The 25739-nt window shown below is 42.5% G+C and overlaps 6 protein-coding genes across 10 annotated transcripts; 2 read left to right on the top strand and 4 right to left on the bottom strand.

Moving 5' to 3' along the window:
• Nucleotides 1-831: 831 nt before the first annotated feature.
• Nucleotides 832-2836, bottom strand: LOC116194280 (protodermal factor 1). Its single transcript, XM_031523051.1, has 3 exons — nucleotides 2606-2836; nucleotides 1743-2094; nucleotides 832-1363 (listed from the first exon to the last, which is right to left on the bottom strand). Exons 1-3 carry the CDS (start codon nucleotides 2739-2741, stop codon nucleotides 1033-1035), a joined length of 819 nt encoding a protein of 272 aa, XP_031378911.1. The 5' UTR covers nucleotides 2742-2836; the 3' UTR covers nucleotides 832-1032.
• Nucleotides 2837-5712: 2876 nt separating this feature from the next.
• On the bottom strand, nucleotides 5713-8582 carry LOC116195963. The gene is made up of 6 exons (XM_031525423.1): nucleotides 7664-8582; nucleotides 7509-7586; nucleotides 7366-7422; nucleotides 7079-7152; nucleotides 6887-6994; nucleotides 5713-6094 (listed from the first exon to the last, which is right to left on the bottom strand). The coding sequence occupies exons 1-6, from the start codon at nucleotides 8481-8483 to the stop codon at nucleotides 5987-5989; spliced, it is 1245 nt and encodes a 414-aa protein (XP_031381283.1). The 5' UTR covers nucleotides 8484-8582; the 3' UTR covers nucleotides 5713-5986.
• A 629-nt stretch (nucleotides 8583-9211) lies between these two features.
• Nucleotides 9212-10801, bottom strand: LOC116195964 (putative ribosome biogenesis protein C8F11.04). The gene has a single exon (XM_031525425.1). It carries the CDS (start codon nucleotides 10706-10708, stop codon nucleotides 9506-9508), a length of 1203 nt encoding a protein of 400 aa, XP_031381285.1. The 5' UTR covers nucleotides 10709-10801; the 3' UTR covers nucleotides 9212-9505.
• A 2558-nt stretch (nucleotides 10802-13359) lies between these two features.
• Nucleotides 13360-20054, top strand: LOC116195601 (protein MEI2-like 2). 5 transcript variants are annotated; one of them, XM_031524879.1, is made up of 13 exons: nucleotides 13360-13737; nucleotides 14704-14746; nucleotides 15020-15163; nucleotides 15247-15713; nucleotides 16535-16693; nucleotides 16781-16897; nucleotides 17013-17164; nucleotides 17294-17385; nucleotides 17502-18429; nucleotides 18526-18610; nucleotides 18719-18787; nucleotides 18933-19112; nucleotides 19261-19377. In XM_031524879.1, exons 2-13 carry the CDS (start codon nucleotides 14704-14706, stop codon nucleotides 19375-19377), a joined length of 2553 nt encoding a protein of 850 aa, XP_031380739.1. In that variant the 5' UTR covers nucleotides 13360-13737. The 5 variants fall into 5 exon arrangements, with proteins under 5 accessions (XP_031380739.1, XP_031380735.1, XP_031380734.1 ...); XM_031524875.1 differs by having other exon boundaries at nucleotides 14690-14746; XM_031524874.1 differs by having other exon boundaries at nucleotides 13362-13785; nucleotides 19261-20054.
• Nucleotides 20055-21423: 1369 nt separating this feature from the next.
• LOC116195074 (glycerol-3-phosphate acyltransferase 1) lies at nucleotides 21424-23910 on the top strand. Its single transcript, XM_031524041.1, has 2 exons — nucleotides 21424-22616; nucleotides 22767-23910. The coding sequence occupies exons 1-2, from the start codon at nucleotides 21882-21884 to the stop codon at nucleotides 23667-23669; spliced, it is 1638 nt and encodes a 545-aa protein (XP_031379901.1). The 5' UTR covers nucleotides 21424-21881; the 3' UTR covers nucleotides 23670-23910.
• A 449-nt stretch (nucleotides 23911-24359) lies between these two features.
• LOC116196538 (AT-hook motif nuclear-localized protein 16) lies at nucleotides 24360-25611 on the bottom strand. The gene has a single exon (XM_031526312.1). It carries the CDS (start codon nucleotides 25445-25447, stop codon nucleotides 24665-24667), a length of 783 nt encoding a protein of 260 aa, XP_031382172.1. The 5' UTR covers nucleotides 25448-25611; the 3' UTR covers nucleotides 24360-24664.
• Between the last annotated feature and the right edge of the window lie 128 nt (nucleotides 25612-25739).

The raw sequence follows: 25739 nt of genomic DNA, 5'->3' as shown, positions 1-25739 counted from the left end.
AGATCCTTTCTTCCAGGTACCCGGGTTAACAATATGTCTGCTCGTTGTAACAGCACTGGCACCGCGGGAATATGAAACAGAAAATAAGATAAGGAAAATCTGATAAAACTGGAAAGAAAGTGAGATTAAGCATTCGTCAATTAAGCATTCAAATCTCCACCACAACCACGAGTATCCATCTTAACTTAATGGACTCCAAGTACCATAGCACTGAATAAAGATTGAAAAAACAAACATACGAAGCGACACACACATATGATAAAATTAAAATCCCTTTCCCTAACAAGACCAGTGGATCGCTATCACTTCTTAGAACTCTTCAGGCTTTAGGCTTGTAATGCCCTCATTAGCGAGCCTGAAGACCCATGCCTGGGCCTGTGCAGCCTTGTCCGAGCCCAGAGCGGAGATGAAGTTGTTCCTGACTTGAGTTGCGGTGAAGGGGAACCAGGTGCTCATGATGGAGTTGAGCAAGGCAGCGGTTCCTTCACCGTAAAGAGTCCCGAATCTGTTGGTTCGAGAGTGCTTGGAGAGAGTTGATATTAGAACTGGAGATAGGTTTTTAAGGTTCCGTTTGTCATTCCAGAAAGTTCATTAGATTGGATGTATTCATATGGGAAAAATGGTGTCGCCAAGTTCCTGATTCTATGTAATGCAAGCTGCAACGATCTGTAACTTGTTCATAAGTATATATTCCCTGTATACTCGATCAGATAAATGTTTTGCATGAACTTTTGTGATGTTAAAATGTTGTTTGAATCCTTTCTTCGGATACCGGGTTAACAAGACAGCACTACCACCACAGGAATATGAAAAGATAATGAAATTCTGATAAAACTTGAAAGAAAGTGAGATTAAGCATTCGCCAATTAAGCATTCAAATCTCCACCACAAGTATCCATCTTAATGTCCTCCAAGTACCATAGCAATGACAGATTAAAAAACACACACAAATGAAATGACACGCACATATGATAAAAATTAAAATCCCTTTTGCTAACAAGACAGGCAGATCGCCATCACTTCTTAACGTCTTCAGGCCCTGGGCTTGTAATGACCCTCGTTAGCTAGCCTGAAGACCCGAGCCTGGGACTGTGCAGCCTTGTTCGAGCCCAGAGCGGAGATGAAGTTGTTCCTGACTTGAGTCGTGGTGAAGGGGAACCTGGTGCTTGCCATGGAGTTGAGCAAGGCAGCGGTTCCTTCACGGTAAAGAGCCCCGAATCCATCAGTTCGAGTGTTCGAGAGTGCTTGGAGAAGGTTGTTGTTAGAAGGGAAGCTGGGAAGGCTTGGGACCCCAAAGGCGTTGCCCACTGTTCCGAACCAGCCCACCAGGCCCCAGATCAGCGTGGGGTGGGTCCTCCAGAAGCTGCATACTCAATGCCCATTGTCAAACTCGGAATTATGTGCAATAAATATTTTATACGTCATGTTCAGTTTGAATGAAGGAAAAAAAAATTCAGATGGCTTAGGAAGTTGTTTTGGTCTCTTTCCATCCTTGCCTACCGAGTCACTGTCTTATATTATGTGATTATCTAGATTTTAGCCTGATAGACTATGTAAGTCAGTCAAGGAATGAAGACACGTGAATCGACTCTCCGATCCAGGGAAAAAGTATACGTTTTTAGTGATCTGTCGGACTATTATTTATCGTATCTGTATAGGTAAAATGCAGAGTAGCTTTTCGTCTTTGCGAAGGTTTTAAAGTTCATGCAGATGATGAAAGCCCAAGACGTGTGATGACTTACTTGCATGTACCAGGGAAAGGATTGTTCGGGTCGAAAACGAAGGGAGGTGAGGGGATTGTGGGAGTGCTGGGAGTGCCAGGACCGATGGGGGTGGTAGGTGGGGTCCCAAAGATAGGTGTTGGCGGAGTCACGGAGATAGGTGTTGGCGGAGTCACAGAGATAGGTGTTGGGGGAGTTCCGCCAGAATATGGTGGGGTGTATGAGCCTCCGCCCCCACCAGAAGGAGGTGTAGAGGGCCTCGATGGAGTCGGGACATGGTAGGGTGGCGGATTCCCACAGTTTGCAGGCGGGGACGGGGTTCGGTGGTGGTGGGGTGGCGAGCCTCCACCATGGGGAGGGCTTCCATTATAAACTGCACCAGAAAAACTACGTTAAGTCATGCTGCACATCTTGACAGAGCCTGGAGGACCGAAAAATTGTGCAGTGTGTGTAGAGATTAAACGAGACGATACAAACACCATCAAACGTTCGAAAAGCTGAAGTAGGTGAAAGCTCTGGCGAGACAAACACGTGTATTTATTTGCTAAATATAGCCGTTGTTGCGGGGTCACGAGTCTCATGATCACAAAAAAATGACTTTTCCTCGGCCTAGAATTATCATGTCTAAAACCACGCATGCAGCAAGTAGTAGCTAGTAATCACGTGCTGCATTAATGACAGCATAGATTCCTAACCTAATGAATCTTTGCCAAAGACAGGACAAACCATAAAACAAAAATATCTGCTAGAAGTAAAGCAGGAACGTTCAACAAGCCGACATTATTGCTAATCTTCCTTCTCTAAGCTGCGTCTCATTCATGCATTCATCTTCTAAAGAACGTGAAACTATTCAGTCATGCATGGAATCCCAGTTAGAGACAGACCTGGGGCGGGAGGTGGAGTTCCGGCGTTCGGGTCAGGAGGAGCGTAGTAGTTCTTGCCATCTTCGAAGCTTGCGGACAATGCTGGAACCGCCGAGCTCAGAGCGAGCAGGCAGCAGATGGCCACAAACACCTTCATCCTTCCACTCTTCTGGGCAAACCTCAACTGTGCCTTAATGTAACCAAACAGAAGAGCTCTTCTTCAATGCTGCAATGGTAGGGAGCTAAGGGGTGAGAGTGTTATATAAGGGGGGAAGGGAGAGGACAGAGGAGAGGAGGGGGTGGAGTTAATAGTGTAAGCGGGTGGAGGATGTGGTTAGTTGATGCCCTGCAGCATGCATTTATGTCCATTTTTAATTGTTTCAATTGCTTTCTCTATCATCACTGTTGCTCTCTGCAGACACTATATAATGGTGTGTAGGAGCAGCAGCAGACTAGCAGTAAGATACAATGTGAAGTACGTGTTTTTGATGGATTTTGTGTATTTTTTTTAGGGATTTTGTGAATGTTTGCTGTCTATGCAATAGCTGTGCCCCACTTCACCCACAAGACATTTAACATGCGCTGTTGTTTCAATCTGCAGAAGCTCCCTATGTCCTCCCCCCTCACTGTTTGTGTGTGTATTTTTATTTCACATACATATATTTATTCATTTGGTCTATATATTGACATGAGGGCACTTGTGAAGAAATTAAAGCTCCATTTGGTTTCGCAGTTAAAATCACAAAAATTTTAATTTTAACTTTAACTCAACACATTACATAATCATTTGTCATTTTCCATAATCAAAATCAAAGTTACTTTTAACTCTAAAACCAAACGCACCATAATTATCTCCTGTGTATTCATCTTCTTACTGATATTGTGCGAATGGGCTAACACTGTGGTGCAAACCCATGATTGTCTGCTCTGCTCATCTCATTATCTTCTAAGCCTTCTCATGGGATCTCCTCTTCGCTTCTTGACTTAAGCACGTCTCGACACCAGATCCATAACCATCTCATTCCGGTAGTAGCCTTTGGCTATCCTCGTCCTTCCCAGAGCAAATGCAGGTCAGAACACGCTCCCCATGGACACAGGAAAGATCACCATTCACCGAGCGTGTGTTAAACAAACGAAATCAGTAGAACTGCAGATTTTTGTTGCCTCCTGGGATAGACACCTAATGCAATGTATTATGACCCCCTTACATAATTAGATTACCCTCTGATCCCGAACCCGAGCCTCAACTTCAGAGAACACCTGTTATGATGTTATGCAACCCGAACCTACATTATAACCTGAAATTGCTTAATGATAGCAATGGAAATGGAGAAAAAGTGTCTGTTTAATAAGGATTTAAAGAGACAATAAATACGGCACGTCCTCTGGGCAGGAAAGCGTTGCTCTGCGAAATTAGTCCACCATTTAAGCAGGTCCACTGTACACAATCTTTAACCGCAACCATTTTCGTTAGGAGAGATAGTTCAACTACAAAGCACATAAACGGGGCACAAAGGTCCCGTCTGAAGAGTGAATGACCGAGATCATACCATACGGCGTATGACCTAAGACATGAAAGCCCGATACCTAACCGAAAAGGCCATTCCTTTACTCGCTCTCTCCGCAAATTGATATTCATTCATGATCACGAAAAATGTTATTGTATACATATGGATCAAAAAGAAAACGGAAAAAATCGATTCCAGAGGAGTCCCTAAACGAGAAAATGAAAGGGTGATGACACGTTGAGGCATGCAGAGGGAACGGGCCCTTGGAATAGAAATTGGACTTGACATGGAGGAGGTGTCCCTAAAATCTTTAATGAATTTGACAGAGGAGTTGGTGGAGCTGAGTAAAGAAGCCAGCAATGGAGGTGCCATCAATTAATTAATTTATTAATGGAAATTACATTTCAAATTTTAATCCATCCTTAAAAAGAAAGATTTCTTGTTATACTAATCTGGAATTTAGCCCATATTCCAGTTAACAAAACTGGCAAGACTAGTACAACTTGAGCTGTCATATTTAGGGGATGCAAACCTCCCAGTACCAATGCGAATGCGATCGATCTGTCACCACAGATTGTGATGTCGACCGACTTGCAACTTCCTGTAAAATGTATTTTAATCTGTTTGGTGGATGCTTTGATGCGTATCTTCGTTGATCTAGCGTTTTCGTGTAGGACATACGAAGTCCCGAGATGAAATGAGATCGGTTTTTTTTTTTTTTTTTGGGTTGCTGGAAGAGGAAATTTAAAATTTTGGCTCCAATCCGACCAAATCTTTGGAGCTTGGAGGTGAGGTGAGGTTAATGTATGTGCCCGAAGAAAACGCGTGGGCTCCAGCAGTTTTATGAGCTAATAATTGACTTTGACCGCTTACCTGCATTTTCCCTTCCTTCCTTGTTTAGGTGCCTGAGGGGAGTCTGTGGCTGAGGCTGTGGTTGGGGACCCGGCGAAATTTAAAACGAGCGAGGCCCAACAGTTAAAATGAAGTTCAGGAGGATGAAATGAAAGAAAGAAAGAAAGAAAATTAAATTGCCGAGGACGGGCTTGGTTGCACGAAGATGCGATTCAATGCCGACTTCTACACCAACAATCAAAGGAACGAAGACTCCGTTGATTGGACTTCAAACTCATCAAAAACGGGACGCTGATGCAACATGGAATCGTTTTCCTTGTACCAGGACTCGCCACAAGGAGTGGAATTACCTTACACTTAAAAATATTCCCGAGATATCCTAACAGCATTCTACTGTTGTAGACGGCTGTAGCAGCCCCAAGCCACAACAGGGAAACGGTGTTTCCTTTACCCCGACCAGGTTGCAGAACTACAGGTAACCTGGTAGAGATTGTGCAGTCAGATTCAGCCATGGCATTGCCAACTGGCCCTCAATAAACACGGACAGTGGATCCACAGCCTCATTGAGGGATATAGCCATCATCTAATTTGTGTTCCAACCAGCCGGTGCTGCAGCGTCATCATCGATAATATGATATGTTACCGATTCCATTTTTTCTACATGTATATGGATGGAGCAAAGCAATCTGGCACTTGAGAGTCACGTTAGTCCAGGTGAACGTTTTTCAGTCTCCAAGAAGCACTTGCTCTTCCAAACATGAAACACGATTACTTGTCAACAATAACATCATATTATTCACTTGATGCCGTAGCTACAGACCCACTTTGATTCCATCCATGTTGCAGCTCGGTACGATAAAAGAAAATCAGATACTTCTACGGGGATCACAATGCTTTGCCTCAAACATTTCCTTTTGAATAATCATCTAGGCATATGATCTTACAAAATTTTGGGGGCAAAGTACAGTTACATGCAGTGCCGAGTAAAATCTATCAACTCAAAAAATAGAATTGCCCTTACGGATTAATTCTCTTACATAGGTCAAGGGTCCTTCACACACTGCTTCGTGTCGGGAAGTAGTCCGTGACTAATAGGCTTCAAACCTCTCTTGGACCAATAGCTGACAAAGGAATTCTCTAATTTCCTAACCTGTAGTTTTCACCCAATTGCAATCAATTAGATATGACAGTATATATGCAAAGAACTGTTACACAACAGAGTGACAAAGGATGAAGGCCTCTCAGCCTACAACAGCAAGACGACTTACTGAGAGTGTACTTTGACCGAATTTCGACTTGTTTGACATTCTATCTAAGTTCTACAATGTCCAAAGCTTAGGAAAAGAGAGAACCCACGGTAATTACCAAACACAGGAGCACCCTAGGCTCTGCGTGGTTATACAAAACTGACAGGAATTTTATTAGTTTTTGTTTTCTTTCCCTTCCCTCTTTTTTTTATTTTTTATTTTTCCCCTTTCAAGGAAATATCAAGAAAGGTTTACAGAATCGCACTGTATAAGGAGCGTTTGATGATAAGCAGTTTAATCTTTGATGCATTTTTTCCTTATTTTCTTCCTCTTCGAGAAGAGAAAATTAGATTGCCCAAAAACTTTTCCAATACAAACAAAAAGGATTCACCCAATATTCCAGAACCAAGGAGAGCATGTTACTTTCAAATATTTCTTAATGCAAAAGATAAAGAACTAAAGATGCAAGAGGTGGTACAAATTATGCAACGATTGATCAGTAAAGCACCATCTAGAGTGTAACAAGAATAATCACGAATGCATGTCCAAGAATGCTCTCAGAGGATTCAACTCTTTCAGGAATATTCAACATGTGAATCCATAGAGAACACAGCATTCTCAAGTTTGTTCCCAAAATATTATCTGAGAATGGGGGGGAAAGAAAGAGAAGAGAAAACATTAATTGGAATACCAACCTGCCTAACTATGAACGGCTCCTCAGTGGGACTCAAGGGTGCTGTCAGTATGGTAAGAAATCCATTTCGATTTCCATAAACAATATCTGTGAAGGGCCGATCACCCACCTGGAAGGAACAACATTCATAAGTATTATCTGACTCAAATGGATATAGCAAGCACTGGATTAGTTCCAAGTTTAACATGAATACCATGATAAGCTGCGAAGAATCACAACCAAAGTGCTTCTCGATTTCTTCGGCATTACCAGCTGGTTTCTTCACTCCTAAATGTGACACAGATGCCACTATTATGCAACAAAGTTTCCAGCATGTTGGAACTATCCACATTCTACATTTCACAAAGAACTTCATCCTACCAAATTTAACCTGAACCTGAGAGATTTATAGCTACCCATTTTATGTAACACAAACTCTTCAAAAGTGCAATGCAAACGAAAGAATAAACAGGCAAAACCTGACTGATAAAAACATTCAACCATTAGTACGACGCGACGCTAATTGATGAAAGGGGTCGACTTTGAAGCTCAAGTTAGCTGAAATGAAGTAAAGCATACAGCTTCAGGAAGGAACAATTAAAAGGAATCCCATTCCTGAAGTGACTGAGCATACAACGACTTACTATGCCGGATAACCTTTATTCCAACAGCCCATTCGAGGGCCTTTGCTTTGGAACCATCGTGATCATACTCCAAGAGCCCTGTAATTCCCCAGAAAAAAGGATCAACACCCGACATGAGAAATCTCGCAGGACGGCGAGCAGAAGCATACTCTTACCTGCAGAGTTGCTGAATACCGCAATGTTGGGGCCGAAGACCGATTTGCACTGATCAATTGACGGGCCAATGGGGCCCCACAGGGTCAGGCAGTAGGGGGCGGTGATGGTGTTGTCCTTATCGAACACAACGCCCTTGAAGCCCCTCCTCCGCAGCTCGGCCCAGTCAATGTACCGGACGTCGGAGACCGAGACGTGGGGCAGGGCCAGGTGACGGTCCCGGGTGAACACAGCCATCGAGCAGACGATCCCCTCCCAATTGAATCTCTGCCCGAACGCTCCCTTCAGGTCTGCCCACCACATGCTTGTGCAAATGCCCCTACGACTCGATTTACGCACACGCCGTCTCGCGGATGCCTGCTGGGCCGCCTGTCGCGTCTGGTCTTCTGGGCATTCAGGTCCAGTGCTCTCGGCGTCGGAGGGAGGCCGAAACTGGGGAAGTAGAGGCGGGTTGTGGGGCTTCCGGTGGGGGGTGTCTTCTTGTTCTTGGCTGGAGCTGTTGACGGTGGTGGTGGCAAGGTGGAGAGAACATGAGCTGACGAGATGCTTCCGGGAAGCGGGAAGGGAGAGAGAAACAATGGTGGGTGGTTTGAGCTTGAGACCGGGTCGGTGGTGGAAGAGAAGATTGGGAATTGGGTAGCAAGAAGAACAAGAAGCAGAAGCAGCAGCAATCGGGGTCGATTGCATCTTCAATTCGTTTTGTACGAGGCTAGTGTACCTTAATATTTCTATTTTTTTCCTTGTTTTTTTCTTTTTCGCAGTCTCTCTCTCTCTCTCTCCTCTTGCGTCTGGACTGTGGAGAACAGAACTGGACAGTGGCATTCCATTCTTCTGGGCTCTTTGGGAAGGTCGATGACAACGGAGGCCCAACAGGATGGAGCTGATATGTTGGAAGAACAGATCCAGTGATTTTCCTTGATTATTCGGGTGCGAATCCTTGCATCAAAGCATGAGCTTTGAATTATATCTCCTGATGAAAATAGGTCTTGCAAAGGCATCGGGAATTCCACGTGCCGATCGAGGGAAGAGATCTAGCATATTTCAGGCATAATTTCCTTCATTGATATCAGAGTCTCATAGACATAAAAGAACAAGATGTCGAGCAAGAGAACATTCACAACTCTCTTCTTTTCCGTTGGGGAGGCACATTAATGAAAAGGACAATGGCCAATTGGCCAAACTAGATAAATTTCGATGTATTCAGCCAAAAATAAAGATAAAAGTTCTATGCTTTACTGAGAAACAATCAGGCAGATGAAACCCAAGATTGGAGGAAGAACAAGTGCTTCGACAATGACTCTCGACAATGCAAGAACTTCCGACACAGGAGTATGCATAGCTCACCACTGAGCATCATCCTTCATGCCGAAATCAAGTATCTTCTTCCGTAAACAGTCAAAATAGTTCACTTTGAACTAACAAGGAACAAGGGCTCATTTCTCCCTTAACCACCAAGATTGCACAAAATACAGATATGACTTGCACTAGAGGAACATTGAAGTTCACTCACATACAGAGACAGACATTCATTCATCAACAGCAAGCTGTACTTACCGCGACAATAAGTAGGGCCAAAGTCCCAAATCCGACTAAAGTAAACAAAAGATAAATTGGACAACGAGAATGCCATTAACTTCGTAGTCAAGGATGATATAGAAGTCAGGACATTTTTCAGCATTCTATAAACTCAAAACAAAATTGGGAATCGGGATACAACTTAAGAGTAACTTTGCACCGCGCTGACTAATTAACCCAGTACAAAAATCATGTAGCAGTAACAAGCAACCTGGAAAAGAACCCGCTATCTCAGTCCTACGGATATCGAAAAATTCTCTTCGCCCTTCTCACTTCTTATTCCTCTTCACCTTCTCCGGTTTAGTCGTGCTTTTCTTCTCCTTCTTACCAACAAGCTCTCCTTCTCCCTTGATGGGCAATCCACCTTTCTTGCGCTTGTTAACAACATCCTCTTCATTTGATTTTTTTGACTTCTTGGACGCCTCAATTTTCTTTTCCTTGTTACCACCATCTCCCTTAACTTTTGATGTCTTCTTCGCACGGCTCAACTCTGTCAGACCTCCCGATTCCTCCTTATCATCTACCTTCTTCCTCTTCTTTCCCGTGATTTCAGCACTACCCACACCATTATCCTCCTCATCCTCGTCGTCCAAGTTCGTATCCATGTACCTAACCTCATGGATCCTATTCCTTTTCGGAGCCTTCTTCTTCTGCACAACACTCTCTTTCGCATCCTCCTCATTGACCTCTTCGCCATCCAATGCCTCTCCCTTATCATCAACCCCCTCAATCTTCAACTTCAGATCAGGCACAGTCTGATAAATAGGCAAAGCCAAGCTCTCCAACATCTTCAAATGGAACGATCTTATGTTCCGCCACTTCCGCGGCACAACCTCGGCAACCCCGTTAATTGCAGCCAGCACATTCTCCGCAATCTCCTTCTTCCCCATTGAGGCCTTCCCCACCTTCACCACGCTACAAGTACCCGAGCCCAAAAACATCAAAGCCGACCCGCAAACATTCTCAATCTGCTCCTTCCAGCCCTTGTGCTTCAAGTCTACACTAATAGGAATCTTCCTCTTCTTGAAGAACTGCTTCCCCAGCAACCTCGGCAGCACGGGCAGGACCCTCCTGTCAGCCAGAAACAAATCATAGGAATCACAAAGCTTCCTCTTTGCTTCGAATGCCTTGAAATCGCTCCTGAGCTTGGACAATTTCATGACCTTCGAGACGGGGATGTTCTCGGCCTTGATCTTCTTCTGGGCGGCGTCCTTGGTGAGGTTCGATTTCGGCCCGTCATCGATAATCAGACAGATTTCCGACAACTGCGGGTCGATCAGGGGGCGAGGGATGGGAATTTTGAAAGGGTTTGTGCGGCCCTTCGCCGGAATCTTCTTCAGGGTCAAGATTAGGTAGAAAAACTCGTCTTGCTGGAGGAGCTGGGGCTTCTCCGTCTCGGACTTGGCATCCCGCCATTTGAACAGAGCCTGTACGGCTCTTTCCACCGTCTCGGAGCTCACGCTGGAAGACATGGATGAAGGCCGAATCAAGCTCTCTAGGGTTTTGGCTGACTGTTGCTCGAAGTTAAAAAACCCTAGTTAGCTCGCTCCGGCTGAGGTTTTGATTCCCTCTATGAGGAGACAACGGAACCCTTACGTGACCAGAAATGGGCCTCACCATCTGGGCATGATGCTTAAACTTGGAGGCCCATTTGGGCTCTTAAATGGGCCTGGGCCCATGAATTGGCTCGTCAGAAGATGTAATCTGTGACGACATTTCCTAGATTAATTAATGGTCAGCAGTCACCAACATTCTCAACCAATCATCTGACGTCACGTCGGTAGGTTGGGGACCAATAATCGTGAAGGATGACTTGGCGCTACCGGATTGGGTGAAATTAGTTCATTACCCTAATCTCGACCATATTGAACCGGAGCTCCACGTCTCTGCCGACGCAATAGTACGTCATGAACCCACTTCAACTAGAAAGGGAAGATACATTCATCCACACACCATCCTCCTTCTCGTCATGTCTTATTGGCTAAAAGCCAGATAGAGGGGAAAAAAACAAAAAAACTCATTTTGCTAATAAAAAAATAAGTTTGCCTCAGGCTTCGAAATAAAATTATTACTCTACATATTTCACGGAATGAAGACAAAATAATATGATAAATTTATTATTAAAAAATTAATTATAATAATTGTTAAAAAAATATGTTAGAGAATTTATTATAAAATTGGAGAAAAAAAGACAAAAAATAAATAATTAGAATAATTTAATATTAAAAAATTCATGATAATAATTATAATTAAAAAATATGAGAAATTTTTTATTAAATTTTTAAAAAAGTAATGATTGTATTGTTGAATTGAATCAACGTAAGTTGGTTCAAACTGTTCGACGCTTGTTCCGTTTAAGCAGGATTTCAGATTCAAGTTCTTGTGAATGCAAAAAATTCACGCTGTGAAAGTTTTACCCCTTAGTGGGTCGACTCGGTTCAACTGCATTAATCGAATCCTAATTAGACTTTTCAATACCGTGCTTCAGACCAAAAAAGAATATAGTATAGTTAAATAGAGTAAAATTACGATATCAAAACTAAACAAAGCCTATACATACCAAATAAAAATAAAATAAAATAAAATAAAATAAAATAAATAAGAAAAGAAGATTCCAATTCCAATCAATAATCAATCAAATGAGGCATGTATGTCCCACCAAAACCAATGTTCAAAAAGGAGGAGCATCTTCCTGGGATTTTATCCATATTCCACCTTCTCGCTGCGATTGGATATGTTTATTTTTTTTACCTCTTAATAATAAGACAATTCAACGCTTCATGCAAAGCCATATGATATTCGTTGTTGCGCCATGGTATACACTTGTATGATTTGACCCGTTTCTGGATTAACTTTTATTGATCTAATCCAATTAAAAAAAATGTTTTTACTTGAACTGGGAATTCACCCATTGTCCTGTCATACATACGAAGAAGATGGGAGAGCTATTCTCTTCACATCCTTGAACGAGAGCATAGATTAAGTCAAAAAGTTCCAACCACCTTTTTTTTATTATCTAATTTTATCTCTTACCTTCTACTGAAACATATGTTTAATTACCGAGAACCACTGAACTGTAAATTAGAGGGCGAACGTCGCATGCATGCTGCACTAGCGATACTGCACCACTTGCACACATGTTGGATCGGCGAGTTTTGTATCCTTGCTTATCAAGAGGATACATTTTACCACGAGTCATTGCTACATATATAACTACTTATTTTCACCTAAGGAGTTAAGCGTAAGGTTGAATAAGTTTTTCTTTTCGGTATGAATTTTGATATTCAGAAGCCTAATGAAGTCCCGATTAATCGAGTCGAGTGAAATCAGTACACTGAAAAGTAAAGTTTTCTAAGTGTAAATTTTTTGAATAAGTTTATCTAGAGGTTGTTCTTCGATTTTTCAGTTTACTACTGTTGTCAATAAATAAATTGGAATATCAGGGAAAAGGGAAAAAAAGATAAATAAAAAGGGAAATAGTGATATACGCCGGTGGGAGAAGCAAACAAATTGCGAAATTGGTTTCACGAAGGGGAGTACAGTTTGTGTCAACGGACCCCAAAATTATTTAAATGCAGCGCAATTCTTGCTTGGGTTACTCTTTTTTTTTTTTGCTGAATATTGCTTGGGTTACTTTACCAGAAGAAGGCTCTCTCTCCAATATTATATTTTACCAATTATATTATGTATTTATATATAGTAATAACCCAAAAAAATCAATATAGCATAAATGCTGATATATACTAAAATAGCATCAAGATTACAATTCGAGCATGGAAATGAATATATTCACTTCACACGTATTAGGTCGATAGCTTATCAGAAGTGATTTCTTGAATACACAAATATAAGATATCATCAGGATATAATAATCTTGTCTCTCATATCGGAGCGCGTTTTTGGTTATTATTTATATGTTAATTATATATTAAATAAATGTAATAGATTAAGTGGAAAAAAAAACAGGCAAAGCAGAACGCTGCTTTTATTTTTGATGGACATTTTTAAATATATATTGGGAGCAATAAAGAAATAACAATAATAGATAAGAATTTTTTTTTAAAAAAAAGGTGAAATTGTTGTTGTTTTTTTTTTTGCGGCTTCTCCAATCATTTTTGTGCTCGCCTTCCATGGATTCTCTCTCTAAAAAGTCCAATTTTCTGCTCAGTTTCTCTCTCTAGATTCTCATCGTCACTCCCCCTCCTTCCCTCTTCCCTCTTCCCTCTTCCCTCTTCCCTCTTCCCTCTCTCTAATCTTCCGTCACTTGTTTCCCGGCGAGAGTGAAGGAAGTAGAAGAGTAGAAGAAAGAACTATCTCTGCTTCTACGAAACTCTCCCTCCCTCCCTTTCCCCCTCTCTCTCTCTACTCTTTCTCTCTCCATTTTGGTTTTTTGATTAAAGGCACAAACTTTGGGCTCAATCTGCTGAATTTCACTTCGGGGATGGGCTACCTTTAGCTGCTGCCTCTGGGTTCTTAACGATCTTCCTGTTCCTATTACCAGGTAATGCGACTCCACTCGCTCTCCTGCTCCTGTGCTCAATTATTGGAGGTGGGGTTCAACATTTATGGGCTACCCTTTTTCTTATTTTCATCAAATTGAGTTCTTTTGGGATGATCCTGTTCATTTTGTCGGTGATCAGTTGATGCTCCAGCTGAAGTTTGCATGTTTGGTGAATTTTTAAGTATTGAGTCCTGGAAAGGTCGATGTTGCTGCTGATACGGTAATGATTGGACCTTTTTCTGGTCAACATCTTTTTGGTAAAATTGTGACTTGGGGACTAAGTTGACTCTGTACCAACTGATGGTCCATGAGCTGTTCAGTGTCTATTTGATTGTTCACTGTCTGATTAATTGGGCATTCAGTTTTAGGCGAGTTGGCCCACAAGATCTTTCACAAATCATGCCAATTATCTTCTGTTGTTTTGCAGTCAAACGGAGAATGTTGCTGTTTAAATTTTTTCATTACTGCTTCCATCAGTGACCAGTTTTCTGGTAGCTTGTGTGGTATTTGTGGATGAGCAAAAGTGGGTTATTGATGTAAAAGAAGATCCCAGTCATTCTCTCAGTTTCATGATTATGAATGATGAAGATTAGCTTTATGAACTGTCTGTTAGACGTTGGGAAACAGAGCATAGAAACCCATACATCTGAGTTTGTCAGCTAAAAGGGACAGTTCCTTTTTTCTTGTCATGATGCTGCAGTCTCTGTTATCAGAATTGGCGAATATCTTTTTTTTCTTCTGTTGCCACTTCATTTCATAATATCCAGTCAGAAGTGCGTGCATTTTCTGTTGAAATGGTGCGGTACTAAGTTTCTTGGATTTTACACTGCCCAGGGTTCTCTTGCGAAGAGCATAGTATTTATCTTCGCTTAACTTCTTAATATATATATATATATATATATATATGCTCCTACAACAGCAACATGTCGAAATAGGTGTTGATTGTTTTCAGAAATCTGCGTTTAGATGGAGCAACGCCGGAAGGATTTGGTATCTGGCTTTTCTGAAGGTGAGGTTAATTTCCTTTTAAGTCATGATTAGAAATATGCCAGCATTTAACTTATTTTATATACATAGCAAGATAAATTTGTATGATGCGTAGGTCGTATCTCTTAATAGGTTTGTGATTGTTGTAGGTTGTCTTCCCTAACTTAGAGTATCTATTAGTGAAATAATAGGCAACTATAGGGAACATATATAATTTTCATGCTTTTAGCAAAAATAATGAATAAATAATTTGTATGCTACAGTATGTTATCCTAATGGTACATATCTTGTGTAGGCCCTTTTAAGGCTCCTTCAGTTAATATTCCTGGGAATGCAAGAAGTGGTGCATGGGGAATCCCCCCTGGTGGCGGTGGATATCATGGATCAGATGATACTAGCTTGTTTTCAAGTTCATTGCCTGTCCTTCCCCATGAAAAATGTACGTTTATAATTATAATACTTATGAAGGGTCCTGATTTTATGGAGATGATACTTAAGGACTGCCCTTCTGTCAAAATGCAGTGAACTTTACTGAATCTGAGCAACATGTTAGATCTATTGATGATAACTTCTCAAATTCAAGCAAGCTCAATCAGGATGATGAAGGTAGGGATCCTCTTGAAGACATTGAACCAACTGGAATTGGAAGCTTGCTTCCTGATGAAGATGACCTTTTAGCTGGACTAATGGATGACTTGGACCTAACTGGATTGCCTGTTCAACTGGAGGAGTTAGAGGAATACGATATTTTTGGCAGCGGAGGAGGAATGGAATTAGATGCTGATCCCCAAGAGAGCTTGAGTATTGGGTTGGCCAAGGTAGGCATATCTGATGGTATTGCTGCAAATGGAATTGGGCATTATGCTTTTCCGAATGGCATGGGAACAGTTGCTGGGGAGCATCCATATGGTGAGCATCCTTCGAGGACACTATTTGTTCGGAACATTAACAGCAATGTTGAAGACTCTGAATTGAGATCTCTCTTCGAGGTAATTCTAATGTTTACCGTTTCCACTTCGCCTATCTCTATTTAGTGCAATTATTTTTTATTTGAAGCGATGTCTGTTAGGTTTACTCTGGAATTTATAAGAATGGAAATTGAGGAACTGCTTTACTTGATGCTTTAAAGAAATCTTTTCCTGTTTAGGTATTCTATTAGAGCAGATCTCGTGATAACTAACTCGAGAGAGAATTGTCATGGAATCATTTGTTAAAACAATCAATTACTGATCAAGTTGTCCTCCCTTTTGGAATTATTACATGAGTTAAAAGCACAAGAGAGAGGCAATAGGTCATATGTGTAGAAGGAGATAAAACGAAAATTGAGGTTTTAATTCCTTTTAGACTAGTGAAGCATTAGCTGTTAACCGAATTGATTAAATATCTTGAGCTTAGAAGCATCACCTTCTAATTCTGAAACAAAGTTAGACACTTCAACTTAAACACACAAGGCCAACACCCTCAATCATTTTCTGCTAGTATGAGGAATAAAGTCCACTGGGTTTTGCTATGATCTACAATTTTGTTGACGATGCTCCAATTATTTTATATGCAACAAAGCCAATAAATCATTTCATTATTATTTGTAATTGACAGTGCAGCTTACAGTGTCCTTACCTTACTCTTAGCCAGCAATGCAAATGCCCCTCTCGAATCTTGATAAACTGCATATCATTGATGCATGAGATAAATGACTAGTTTTGTTGCTTAACAAGGTTGCTTCTCATTCAGGTGCCTTTGCTTGTTGATTTTTAAATTATTTCCATTTAAATTATTTTTTTCCTGTCTTTTTGTTTTTCCTCCACTGTAGCAATATGGGGATATTAGAACTTTATATACTGCTTGCAAGCATAGGGGATTTGTCATGATATCTTACTATGATATCCGAGATGCTCGAACTGCCATGCGCACTTTACAGAATAAACCATTGAGAAGAAGAAAACTTGACATTCATTTCTCGATTCCAAAGGTATGAACCAAGCTTTATAGTTATCTTCTTTGAATGTAATTCCACATTGTTGGCATATTTATTCTCTTCTTCCTCTATTATCTGTAGGATAATCCTTCAGAGAAGGATATAAATCAAGGAACTCTGGTGGTCTTTAACTTGGATGCGTCAGTTTCAAATGATGACCTTCGTCAAATATTTGGGTCATATGGAGAGGTCAAAGAGGTGCGGATTTTAAGAATATCCGTGCTATACATTTTCTTCGATCAGTATCTTAGCTATACATTATTCTGTATTTCTTTCAACCTTCATATCCACTTTGATCATTGTTATAATACAGATTAGGGAGACACCACACAAGAAGCACCATAAATTCATAGAATTTTTTGATGTTAGAGCTGCGGAGGCAGCTCTCAGAGCATTAAATAGAAGTGATATAGCTGGGAAACGCATCAAAGTTGAACCTAGCCGTCCTGGCGGTGCACGTCGAAAGTAAGATCTAAGCTCACTATTATTATTTTTTGAAGATATTATCATAATTGCAACTAATAGACCTTTCACCTGGAGCTTACTGTACTTGTTCTGGACTTACCTCAATTAGCTGTATGTTTTGGTGATCAGCTTGATGCAGCAACTAAATCAAGAGCTGGAGCAAGATGAAGCTAGAAGTTTTCGGCACCATGTGGGCTCACCAATAACTAGTTCTCCTCCAGGTTGGTATCTTTGTAAATCAAACAAATTAAATTCATATGATCGTCATAGTATTATTATGCTCCTTTGGGTTAACTCTAGTTTGTTTATAAAAAACTTTTGCAACTTTTCCTGATAGGTGCCTGGACCCAGTTTGGCAGCCCTGTTGAACAGAGTCCCCTTCTCGCTTTTAGCAAATCCCCTGGTCTGGGCCCCCTCAGTCCAGTAGGGAGTAACCCAATGCCAGGTTTAGCGTCAATCCTCCCACCTCACATTTCTGGTTCCCCGAAGATTGCGCCCATTGGTAAGGACCAAGGAAGGCTCAACCATGTGAATCAGATATTTGACAAAACACTTCCAGCTATGGGATCTGCATACTCGAATTCTCAGTCTCTTTCAGAGCAAAGTTTAAGTGCAAGCCCTGGACCTATATCCCCATTGGGTGAATCAAATCCGAAGTCTACTGGTATTGCAACATTAACAGGGCCTCAGTTTCTTTGGGGCAGTCCCCCTGCATACTCTGAGCATGCTAGCTCTGCTGCTTGGCCAGTTTCATCAGCAAGGCATCTACCAGGATCCAGCGGACAGAGTCGGGGACAGGGCTTTCCTTTTGCTAACAGGCATACCTCACTCCTCAGCTCCCATCAACCCCATCAAGTGGGCTCTGCACCTTCTGGAGTCCCATTTGATAGGCGTTTCGGATTCTTCCCAGAGTCGCCTGAGTCTTCATTCATGAATTCAATGGCAATAGGAGGACTGGGTTTAAATCGGAATAAGGGAAATTACGTGATGAATATGGGCATTCCAGGAAGCATAACTGACAATGGTTCTCCCAATTTCAGAATGATGCCAATGCCTAGACACAGTCCAATGATACTTGGGAATGGTTCCTTTCCTGGACCAGGAGCCATAGGCATCGAGGGATTGGGTGAACGTGGTCGAAATCGGCGGGTTGACACTGGTGGGGCTCAGTTAGACAGTAAGAAGCAGTATCAACTGGACTTGGATAAAATTATGAATGGAGAAGACACTAGAACTACTCTCATGATTAAGAACATCCCCAATAAGTAAGGACATTTTTATGTTTCTTACCGATAAAAGGTGTGGTTTTCACAATCTTGTGCTGAGTTCACTTGGCTCTTTATAATTGTGCTTACTTTTAGGTACACATCGAAGATGCTACTTGCTGCAATTGACGAAAATCACCGGGGCACTTATGATTTTCTCTACTTGCCTATTGATTTTAAGGTAATTCTAGTACTGGAAAGTATTTAAAAGGTTGCTCCGTTGGCATACTTATGCAAACTGCAGTTACTAGTAATGCAGTAATGCTGATGGTTGCATTTGTTGCTGCAGAACAAATGCAATGTGGGGTATGCCTTCATCAATATGGTTTCTCCCTCTCACATTGTTTCTTTCTATAAGGTGAACTTTTTCTCTTGTACAGAATCAGCCTTTATCTTTCTTTTGCATCATACAATCAAGATTTCAAGCCGTAGAGTTATTGAACTATAAATTCAGTTTTTTTTCCCCTTTCTGAAGTAATTGAAATTTGAAACTTTTTGGACAGACATTTAACGGGAAAAAGTGGGAAAAGTTCAATAGCGAGAAGGTAGCCTCATTGGCATATGCAAGAATCCAGGGCAAGGCTGCTCTTGTGACACATTTTCAAAATTCAAGCTTGATGAATGAGGATAAGCGGTGCCGCCCGATTCTCTTCCACTCAGAGGGTCAGGATGCCGGTGACAAGGTAGCATGCTTTAGCTTAATGTAATTCTTCCAAGTATGTTTTTGTAGCTGTTTTTTGATTTAGTATTGGGACAAAGCCAAAACCTACTATAAGAGCTCATCTTTCTTATGCTCTTTGAATTGTTTGTTTACATTTGCATATTGTGCAGGATTATCTGCTCTCGGGTAATTTGAATATCTGTATTCGTCAAGCTGATGGGTCATACATCGGGGATTCTCTGGATAGCCCAAGGGACGGCTTGAGCGAGAAGCCAGAGGATTATTAATATTGCTCCTGAGAGCACTACTGGTGGCTAGGAGCTGTTTAACAGTTGTATAGGGTGCGTAGTGTACATAGCTGAGAGAGAAGCCGAGTGGGAAGGCATATAATTTAAGTCACTTGGTGATGGGCAGTATCCACTTTTATGTGATGGATGCTTCATATTTATTTAATGACGAAAATCTGTAGGGAGAGAGAGAGAGAGAGAGAGAGAGAGGAGAAAACAATCAAGGGCAGGGAGCATTTTGTTTATAAGTAGGGCGACGTAATCATTATTTTAACTGGCTGATCGGAATAAAGCTGAAGCATATTGCTGGAACTGTGAAGTCTCTCTGCAGCCATATGCAAGCAGTCATCGGCTTGTGAACGGTCTCGGATGCGTCTATTCTCTTTAGTTGCCCATTTTCACTTAAGTGTCCTTCCTGTCCTTTCTCTAATTTGGGCGTGTATGTTAATATGGGTAAATATCGTGTCATGGGTCAAGGGACTGTTCTCGAACTGTATAGAAGCCGAGACAGACCCGAGGAACTAAACTAAGACTGCTTTTTATGTCTCTCTTACGTTCTGTGTATGGAAACTGTCTACTTGGTCCCTTTGAGGATTGTACAGATGTAATATTTTGTTCCCTTGAACTTTATGAAACAGGTCGGAAGCTCTCGACAGTAAGAATTTGATTTTGTGTTTTGCTTGATGGTTGTTTCTCCCTTTTGTATCCGGGCATGCTGGAGATGTTGACAGGATTAGCCTTGCGATGGGGACAGGACTCATTCTAGAATCTTATGTGGGACCTGTTAGGGAAACAGCCTGTGATCATTAACCTACTTGTTATATACATCGGCATGGTCGTAATCCGGAATTAAGTGTTTAGTTTGATGATTTTCATCCAAATGTCAGCTTAGATAAGGAAAAGGAGACTGGAAAACACAGGTTGAACGTGAATCCACTCATGAATCTTCTAAAGCTACGGAGAAAATGTGCATGACAATTGGACATGAAATATCAAATGATTGGGAAGTTCACCAAACAAAATAACGGGAATAGCATGAATTGGGCATCTCAAAAAAAAAAAGAAAAAGAATTTTTTATTATTATCATCGTTATTATCAAGTTTTTTTTTTTTTTTGGTTGAGAGGTAGTGCAAAATCAAGATCTGGGTATTTCACAATTCCCTCACCTGTCGGCAAAATGGCCAAGGAAGTCTTCAATCTGGTGAAATCTCGCCGAGAGTTCAACAACCCTTTCATGCTCCAAAACCAATTTAGATAAATGAAATGAATTTTTTTTCTTGATTTTTAGGTAGTATTATGATGGAAAAATATTAAGTTGACATTAGCCAAGAACAAGGGTAGAGGAACAGAGAAGAGTGCAGTTATGGTCATCAGCTCCACTTCACCACTTTCCATGCAGACGAAGGAAGAGGGAGAGATTACCAATATGGAATGACTCAAACAGTTCAGCACTTATCCCGTTTAAGTAAGGTCTTACGTTCAAGTCATTTTAATGAATAAAATTCATGCTTGACTAATTTTATCCCTTAGTGAACCGACCAGGCTCGACTGAATTAGTCGGGGTTCAATTAAACTTTCGGATACTAGGTTTTACGCCAAAAAAAAGAAGAGGGAGAGATTGGATGGATGGAATTGGTCTGTCTTTCCATTGTCGTACTTCAAGACTATCATCATCACCAGTGTCGGGAACAGCACACATGAGAGAAAGTCGATGGCGCAATTTATGGATGACAAAGTCAAAAAAAAAAAAGAAAAAAAAAGGAGTACACTGAAGTAGGTGAAACTTTATATGCTGATACAGATTTGCAGCTCGCCAGCCTCTGCTCTGCTCAGCTCTCTCATCCTCCCTCCCTCCCCATGAGCAGCTGCAGTTTTCGGTTTAGAATTGGTCCATGTAAGCGTCTTCCCTCGGTACGAGCCACTCAACTGCTCCCATACAAAGTCCGTTCAGTTCGTAGTCTATGTGAATCTCATGCCGCATATAAGCCACGATACGTGACTCAGTGAACAACTTGAGCGAATTCAGCACGTAACGGATATATTCTTATGCTAGGGGCACGCGATACCGATGTCAATGGAAGAAGAGACGGGCAAATTTTCAAACTTGACTAGGGAAAACAGGAAAAGAAAAAAAAAGAAGGAAAAAAAAAGAGATTGTAGGGGGCGGTCACCAGCATTACAACCTACTCAAGTTTTCCATGTTCAAGAAGAAAAATGGGCAACTCTACTTGCATGTGAAAATCACTGTACTGTCATGCATAATTTCAAAATTTATCCGTCTTATATATATATGTGTGTGTGTGTGTGTGTATTTATATATTTTGAAGGGGAAAAAAGCAAAATGGTGGAATTAAACTCCAGAGATGCGCCTTAACCAAAGTGTTCCATTAAATGAGCCCCTATAAATACTCTGCACCTCTTGCAATCCTCCACAAAGTATACCCATTTACTCCTTTCTTCTTCTCCTCCTCTAGGAATAGAAACGCTCTCTAGGAACAGAGCCATGGTCTTCTCAATGGTGCTGCTGAGGCTGATGGACTGGTTATGGTGGCACATCCTAGCAAACGCATGGCACAGGGCTGCAAGGAACATGAGAGGCTGCACTAAGATTCTCCAGAAGAACCAGTCTTTCAAGTCCCTTCAGGCTCAGTACCCTTCCTTTCCTAGCATCACCAAGTGTTCCCTAGAGGGCAGGGAGTCTCAGACCTTGGTCTGTGACATCCTCGGAGCCTTGCTCAGGACAGAATCCTTCTTCCCTTACTTCATGCTCGTTGCCTTCGAGGGTGGCAGCATTGTCAGAGCGTTTCTGCTGTTGCTCTCCTGTCCTGTCTTGTGGTTGTTGGACTTTGAGCTCCAGCTGAGGGTCATGATCTTTATATCCTTCTGGGGAATGAGGATCAAGGACATGGAGAGCGTGAGCAGGGCAGTCCTGCCCAAGTTCTTCCTGGAGAACCTCAACCCCAAGGCCTACGAGGTCTTATGTCGAGCTGGGTCCAGGGTTGTCTTCACCAGTGTCCCTAGAGTGATGGTGGAGGGATTCTTGAAAGAGTACTTGAGCGTCGATGCTGTTATAGGAACCGAGCTGAGCACGTACGGGAATCGCTTCACGGGATTCATATCTCGGTCTGGTTTGCTGGTGAAGCACCGGGCAGTGAAGGAGTATTTTGGCGACAAGAAGCCTGATGTTGGGCTTCAAAGTTCAAGCCTGCAGGACCATCTCTTCCTTTCCATCTGCAAGGTTTATGTCATGCACATTCTTCTTTATATATTATAGAGACATAATATGCATTAAAGAAACAAGGCAAGACCGCAAGGTATATGTTCTAATTGTTTGCATGTGAAGTATTTGGACAATTTGATTCATCAGATGCTTCTTTTCATGCAACAGGAAGCTTATTTGATAAACAAGGAAGAAGGCAAAAGAGGGAACGCGCTTCTGGCTCTTCCACGAGACAAGTACCCGAAACCTTTGGTCTTTCATGACGGAAGGCTAGCGTTTCTGCCTACTCCGTTGGCGACCCTCCAAATGTTCATGTGGCTTCCTCTGGGAATCTTACTGGCCATCTTCAGGCTCCTGGTGGGCATTTTCTTGCCCTATAAGGTAGCAATCTTCCTGGGAACCATGAGTGGCGTCAACCTGAGGGTGAAATTGTCTACCTTAGCGAAACCCGACCAGGACCGTAAGAAGGGAGTCCTTTACGTCTGCTCCCACCGAACTCTCCTAGATCCTGTCTTTCTAAGTACATCCCTAGGCCAACCTCTGACAGCGGTAACTTACTCCCTAAGTAAAGTCTCCGAGTTTATTGCTCCCATCAAGACCGTGAGGCTGACCCGGGACAGGACAAAGGACGGAGAGACCATGGAGAGACTGTTAAGTGAAGGCGACTTAGTGGTGTGTCCCGAAGGAACAACCTGCAGGGAGCCATACTTGCTGAGGTTCAGCTCGTTGTTCGCAGAGCTAGCCGACGAGATCATTCCTGTCGCTATGGACACCCATGTCGCAATGTTCTATGGGACTACTGCTAGCGGGCTCAAGTGCTTGGACCCTTTCTTCTTCCTGATGAACCCAAGACCGACCTACCACGTCCATGTTCTCGAGAAGCTGCCCAGAGAGCTCACTTGCGCCTGTGGAAGATCGAGCCATGAAGTGGCAAACTACATACAGAAGCAGCTTGCCGCTGTTCTTGGGTTCGAGTGTACCAATTTGACTCGAAGGGACAAATACTTAATGCTCGCTGGGAACGAAGGGATTGTGCATGACAACAGAAGTGACAAAGTCTCCACGAACTAGCTTCAATAATGGATTCTTTTTTTGTTTTCCTCTCTGTTTCGTACCTTCCGTTAGTTGCTTGGTCACAATAGAGATTCACATCCCGGCTTACTAAGATGTCATGATGTTCTTGAGCCTAGTCCAATGTCACATCCCGGTTGGATTAATTTGTGTTATTATGATGATGATACACTGCACATGTGGGACACTCGTGCTCTTGGATTCCGGAACTATACATTTGCAGCATTTATTTTATTCCAAATTTTTAACACTCCAGTACACTGTATTTTCAGCTTCCCTCTTCTGTATAACAAAAAAATGAGGCAGGTCGATTACGAAGAAAATTGGTATCTTATACGGCAAATGAAAATGTGAACGCAGCGATTATAATCGAACTTAATCTCATTCGAGCATCCCAGATCATCCAATAATTTCTCTGTTTCTACTGCTCTGCTGGCGTCCCCTTCGAAATGTGGGCATGTAATCGAGTGGTGACGGCTACCGCCTTTGCAAGTAAATCATATGTACTTGCAATAAATGGCACAATGAATGCAAATCTCTGCTATTCGAGGAGGCTGAGGTAAGCCGCAGAAATGGAGAAGGATTTAATTGTTTCCATTCTCCAAGAAACCACCAGTGGAATTCGATGATCGATAATATGCCTCCGAGATTTACAATGGAGTAGGATGGAATCACTCCATCAAGGTGATATATGCTCGACCGTGCCATCGGTAAGAGCTGGCGGTACTCATGGACTAACCGTCCCAAAACCATGTTCTAAGCATGCCATGCCTGGACAGGGACCACTTCGATTGAATGTTTTTCGAAAACCAAAATAATCATGGAAAGGAAACAAGCAATAGTTAATATCTTCAACATGATCAATGAATAAAGCAGAGCTACAGAAGGTTTATCTATGGTTGGTTCTTCCTGAAGCAGAGCTCAACAGTGGTGGAGGGATGATTACTGTGTGAGCGAGAGGCAATAATAGCTAACGTGTGCTCCCAGTTATTAAGTTAGTTCTTCGGTCCCGGTCGTGTTGGCGCCCATGCGTACATTTCCTGGGGCAGAGTCCCGTTAGTGAGCATGTTTGATGGCATTCCGTACAGATCCGCGACGTCAATTTGGTGCTGCTGACGGCTTTTCTGGTAATGCTGGCTCTGGATTGGCGCCGCGTCATCATCCTCATCCAATGGGAGGCGGTCGAAGGTAGCGTTCATGAAAGACGCTACCATGATCACCACAGGGCCTGAGGCGATAAGGGCACCCACGACGGCCCCGCCGACTACCTGCCCTTGCGCCCCGGCCAGGTAGATCGTCAGCCCAGTAATCCCTGGTGGGGCAGGCGGTGGCAGGATGGAGCCGAGCATGGAGAGGATCTCGAACCGACCATGGAGGGTCACGGTCGCCCCAGTGGCGGAAGGCTGCTTGAGGGTGACATTCGTAACGAATCCACTCCCACTCAGCACGCAGAGCCCCCGCTGCCTCTTCCGAGCAAATCCCGTCAAGCTCTCATTCACATCACAGCCCGAGCTCACCTCCATCGCATGGGCCCGGAGCGCGTTTGCACTGTCCCTGGTGATAATGATGGGAGGCTTAGGTTTGTTCTTGGAGCCAGCAGGGCGCCCACGTGGACGACGGATGGCCTCTGCCACCACCGGAGCGGAGGAAAGCGGGGGCACCGACTTCGGCAATTCGAGCCTCCGGAGATTGCTTACCTTGTCTTGCTGCTCCAGGCCTTGGTCCCCAGCTGGCTTCGAGCACAGCGGAAGCACAGCCAAATCCGCACCGCCTGCCATTGATAAGCTCAAAACTCACTCAAACTGTGTTCAATGAAAGAAGTAATCCTTGCTGAGACAGAGAACAGGAAAGCTGCGTTTTTGTAGCCGAATAGTTCTAATACTTTAACTGCAACAACCATAAGGAATGAGTAGGGATTAGGAGATGATTAAGTGACACCAACCTCTGCAAATTTCCCCATTTCTTAATTATACTCTGCTCATTTTCCTACCACCAACCGACTTCCTCTCCATGACAATTGCCTTTTTCTATATAATGAATGATCAAACAATAGATTAAGAACCGATGCTC

Source organism: Punica granatum, chromosome 2 (assembly GCF_007655135.1).
Source record: "Punica granatum isolate Tunisia-2019 chromosome 2, ASM765513v2, whole genome shotgun sequence".
In the NCBI taxonomy this organism is placed as follows: Eukaryota; Viridiplantae; Streptophyta; class Magnoliopsida; order Myrtales; family Lythraceae; genus Punica; species Punica granatum.
Note: the sequence above shows the minus strand (reverse complement) of the source record. Positions and strands in the feature narration are given on the sequence as shown.